The sequence below is a fragment of the Silene latifolia genome, chromosome 8, assembly GCF_048544455.1.
Source record: "Silene latifolia isolate original U9 population chromosome 8, ASM4854445v1, whole genome shotgun sequence".
In the NCBI taxonomy this organism is placed as follows: Eukaryota; Viridiplantae; Streptophyta; class Magnoliopsida; order Caryophyllales; family Caryophyllaceae; genus Silene; species Silene latifolia.
This window is the reverse complement of record NC_133533.1, coordinates 54,447,347-54,452,308: the sequence shown is the minus strand read 5'-3', so window position 1 is coordinate 54,452,308 and position 4,962 is coordinate 54,447,347. Positions and strand designations below refer to the sequence as shown.

Genomic DNA, 4,962 nt, shown 5'->3' with positions numbered 1-4,962 from the left:
GATTGAATATGAATGGCTCCCTTTCTATTGCTCTGAATGTGGGAAAATGGGACACAAATCCAACTCCGGTAAGAAAACTAGGAAGAAATCTACTGGAAAAACTTCCTCTTCTGATGTGTTAGGTGGTACCTCAGATTCCCAGAAGAATATTCCTTCTCCTTTGAGCCAAGGCCACTCTATCCCCTTGGACTCGGGACCGGTTCTTCTTCTCTCGAATACTGTAATGCACTCTGAAGCACTCGGAAGGTGAGTATGAACCCTCAAATAGCCTTGAAGAGAGGGAGTTCATCTCCAACTATTTCAGTGACTAACTCTTTTACTCCTATAGCACCTGTGGCTGATCCTGAGCCTCTTCCCCCTCTTCCTTCTGAGGAGGATCTTGTTCAGTATGTTCAGGAACCTACCTTTGTGTTGGTTCCTGATACTCTTGTTCCTTGTTTGCTAGGTGATACCTCAGATTCACAGAAGCTGCATTCTGATTCAGATAGTTTGGTGCATAGCTCGGAATGCTTGTTGCTAGGCTCCTCACACCAGACTTCTGCATCTGAATCTCCTTCTCTGAATACTGAAATGCACTCAGTATGCAACAAGAAGGACGAAGTTGTTCACCCTCAAATAGCCTTGAAGAGAGGGGATCTAACTAAGTCTTATTCTTTGGATAATAGTTTGGATGTACCTCATCATAGCTCTGATACTCTATGTCTTGAGGAGACTGCCTCTGATGGCACTCAGATACTCCATCTGGGTTTGACTCCTTCAGATAATGGAACTTTGCCCTCACACACTTTGTTGGTTGAGAGCATAGGGGATACTCACCCTTTTGATACAGGTGGTCAATGAAAGTCTCATCTTGGAATATTAGAGGGTGTAATGACCCTTTAAAGTTACAGGAAATTAAGGACTTCCTTTGGGTTAATAAGCTGGATATTTTGGGTGTTTTGGAAACAAAAATTAAGCAAAGAAACTATGGTAGGATTATTTCTTCTTACTTGAAGAATTTGGGCTCTTGTTGCAATCTTGACCTCCATTCTAATGGCGAATCCCGTTGCTTTGGAATCTCTCCACCGTGGTTGTAACTCCTCTTTATGTTCACCCTCGCTTTATTCATTGTGAGGTGTTCCATAATGCAACTTGTCAGGTCTTTCATATCACTTTTGTCTATGCTAGTAATGATGCTAGGGAGAGAGATGGTCTCTGGTCTCATCTTATAAATCTTAAGCCCCTGGTGAATAAATGGTTAATTTTGGGAGATTTCAATGTTATTAGGGACATCTCTGAGAAGATTGGAGGCACTCTCCCTGATCTTGCTGATATTATGGATTTTAATTCTTGTCTTTATCAATGTGAGGTGGAGGATCTTACTAGCTCAGGTTGTGATTTTTCTTGGAATAATAAGCAACTCCCTGAATCAAGGGTTTGGACCAAACTTGATCGAGCTATGGCTAATGTTCAGTGGCTTACTCATTTCCCTGCTACTTCTGCCCATTTCCTTGAACCTGGAGTTTCTGATCATTCTCCAGTGGTGGTTACCATCTTTGAGGATCCTTGCAGAAAATCAAGGTTTAGTTTTCTTAACTGCTGGCTTGATCATTCTGACTATGATAATATTGTGCATGAGGCCTGGAATGTTCCAGTTTATGGCTCTTCCACTTATAAGCTGTTTGCTAAGCTGAAGAATGTTAGGAAGAGTTTAAGATTACTACATAAAGAGCATTTTACTAGCATCTCTATTAAGGTTCAGGGCTTGAAACAAGATCTAAAAGACTGTCAACTGGCTATGCAAGCTGATAATTTTTCTCCTGAGCTAATTTCTAAAGAAAAAGAGCTCTTGTCTCTTTACTGCAAGTTTAAGCATATTGAGAAGACTATTGTTCAGCAACAAGCTAAGGTTCAAAATCTCATTCATGATGACTGTTCTTCTAAATTCTTCTATGCAAAGATTCAGGAAAGAAAACATCAACAAATTATAGGTCAGATCAAAGATAGGCATGGTGCTGATAGAATTGGCCTGGATAGTGTTGCAGATGGTTTTGTTGATTACTATAAGAGTCTTCTGGGGGCTAGCTCTCCTGTTTCTCCCTTAGATAATGGCTTTGTTCAGCTGTGCCCTACTGTTTCAAGTGAAGCTGCAGATGCTTTGATTCTTCCTATCACTAAAGAAGAAATCAAAGCTGCACTTTTTACTATTGGTTCTGATAAAAGTCCTGGCCCTGATGGGTTTTCCTCTGCTTTCTTTAAGCACAGTTGGTCTCTTATTGGGGAGTCATATTGTAAAGCTGTCCTTTCCTTCTTTTCAACTGGTAGAATGAGTAAGCAAGCTAACTCTACCTTGATTGCCCTTATTCCTAAGAAGAAGGTTAGCTCCACAGTCATGGATTTTCGTCCCATTTCCTGCTGTACTACCTTTTACAAGACCATTTCTAAAATTATATCCACTAGACTCAGCACTGTGCTCCCCCACTTAATTGGTCCTGAACAGGCAGCTTTTGTTAAAGGTAGGAGCATCCATGAAAACATCATGTTGTCCCAATCTTTAGTTAAAGGATATGGTCGCAAGTATCTCACACCTAGGTGCTTGATTAAGGTGGATATTAGGAAGGCCTTTGATTCTCTTCAGTGGTCTTTTATAGAAAATATGCTGCTTGCTCTCAAATTTCCTCCTCAATTTATTAGTTGGATTATGGGGTGCCTCACAAGCTCCTGGTTCTCTCTTAAGCTCAATGGTTCAGTCCATGGTTTCTTTCAAGGGAAGAGTGGAGTTAGGCAAGGAGACCCTCTCTCCCCTTATATTTTTGTTCTTAGCATGGAGATTCTTTCAAGATACTTGAGATGTCTCAATTCCCTTCCTCAAGCGTCTCTTCATCCAAAGTGTTCTAAAATGAAACTCACCCACTTAATCTTTCTTTGATGATCTTATGATCTTTATTAGAGGGGATGTGCCTTCATGCAGGCTGTTTCTCAAACCCTTGGCCTCTTTTCTAGCTGTCCGGGCTTCAAGCTAATGTGGACAAAACTGAAATTTACTTTGGTGGTGTCTCTCCTAGCATTAAGTCCCAGATTCTGATTACCTCTGGGTTCTCTGAGGGATCCTTCCCTTTTAGGTATCTAGGGTTGCCTCTAAACACAGCTCGTACCACTGTGGATATGTATGGTATCCTTGTCAACAAAATTCAGGCCTCCATTCAACACTGGTCTTCCAAATTGCTTTCTTATGCTGGTAGACTTCAGCTTCTCAACAGTGTTGTCTTTGGCATTGAAAACTTTTGGTGTGCCAGTGTCTTGCTTCCCAAAAGTGTGCTTAAAACTATCAACAAGTTATGCAAGAATTTCTTCTGGAATATCAAAGCCACAGATAAGAAGATGATTGTAAAAAGTTGGTCTAGTATTTGTGCTCCAACTAATGAAGGAGGCTTTGGGGTCAAAGAACTCCTCTCCTGGAATAAAGCGCTTATATCCAAATGGTTGTGGTTATTAGATCAGACTCCTCAGGGACTATGGAGCATTTGGCACTCAGAATACCATCTCTCCCATTGCTCTATTTGGGATGTTGCTGTTCAGGACAGATATAGTGAAAGCTTTCGGAGTATCATCAGTGTTAAAAATGACTTACTGACTGTCACTGGTTCTCCTGTTGCTGCAAGAGCTCTCCTTCATAGCTGGTGCTCTGGTGGTAAGTTTCAGGTTGCTGCAGCCTACAACTGGTTTAGACCGTGTCATCCTACTATCTCCTGGTCTAAAGGGCTTTTTCATAAGGTGGTAGTCCCTAGGCACAACATCATTACTTCCCTAGCTTGTCAGCAGAAGCTAGCAACCGTGGACAAATTAATTCTTAGGGGTTTCATCACTCCTAATCGATGTGTTCTCTGCAAGCAAGATAGTGAAACTCATGATCACCTATTCTTTGCTTGTCCATTCTCTCAGCAGCTTTGGCATGAGCTCATGGTCTGGGCTCGTGTTCCCAACAGGAGTACTGATTATCACACTGAGTTGAACTGGTGTTTGCATAGGCATTCTAGGCGGCATTGGAAGCACACTTGGTTCCTAAGTTGCTTTACTTGTGTCATCTACATTATTTGGAAGGAGCGTAATTGCAGGATCTTTAGCATCCATGAACACACAGTGCATCAGCTGCTTACTCAGGCCAAGCTTATCATCTCAGTGTCTTTATTGTATAGGTCTTCTTCCTTATGTTCTTCTCGTTTTCTTAGTTCCTTGCACTCTTGCTAGCCTTTCTTCTTTAGGCTATAGGGGCTATTCTTTGTAAGATTTTATCCTTTTCTTTTTCCCCACCTTGAGGATGAATAAAAGGATTATACATTCTTGCAAAAAAAAAATAAAAATAAAAATAAATAATAATAATAATAATAATAATAATAATAACAACAATAATAATAATAATAATAATAATAATAATAATATTAATAATAACAATAATAATAATAATAATAATATTGGACATCTGCTAGAGGTCGGGGATCTTTGCTGGTAGGGAGGTTGATATCGGTTTGGTTGATGGGCTTGGCTGCTCCCTTCGTCCGGCGGATCTGCTTCTTTATTCCTGGGACAGGGGGCGTGATGTTTGTGTCGATTTGACGGGCTCTTCCCCCTTGTCTCAGACTGGGTTGTCTGATTTTGTGCCGGGTCGGGTTGTTGCTGATGCTGCTTAGCGAAAGTGTGCCAAGTACGGAGATTTATGCACGACGGTTGATTATAGTTTCCTACCCTTCTCTTTTTCTTCGCTAGGCGAGTTGGATACGGATGTTGTGGCTTTGCTGAAGCGGATCCAAAAATTCTTTGTTTCTCAAGATGCAGGGGCTCGCGCGGCCGCGTACATTTTTACTAGACTAACTTTTTTTTCGCTAAGGGAGTGGGGGCCCAGATTGTATCTCGACTGCACACTAATTTCTTATAAACTTTTGATTGATTAGTAAAAGTCTGCGTTTGAATAAAAAATAAAAATAA

The 4,962-nt window shown here is 40.9% G+C and overlaps 1 protein-coding gene across 1 annotated transcript; it reads left to right on the top strand.

The window, feature by feature from the left end:
• The first annotated feature begins 836 nt into the window (after positions 1–836).
• LOC141595191 (uncharacterized) lies at positions 837–4,667 on the top strand. Its single transcript, XM_074415161.1, has 4 exons — positions 837–911; positions 1,139–2,794; positions 2,983–3,995; positions 4,490–4,667. The coding sequence occupies exons 1-4, from the start codon at positions 837–839 to the stop codon at positions 4,665–4,667; spliced, it is 2,922 nt and encodes a 973-aa protein (XP_074271262.1).
• Positions 4,668–4,962: the final 295 nt, after the last annotated feature.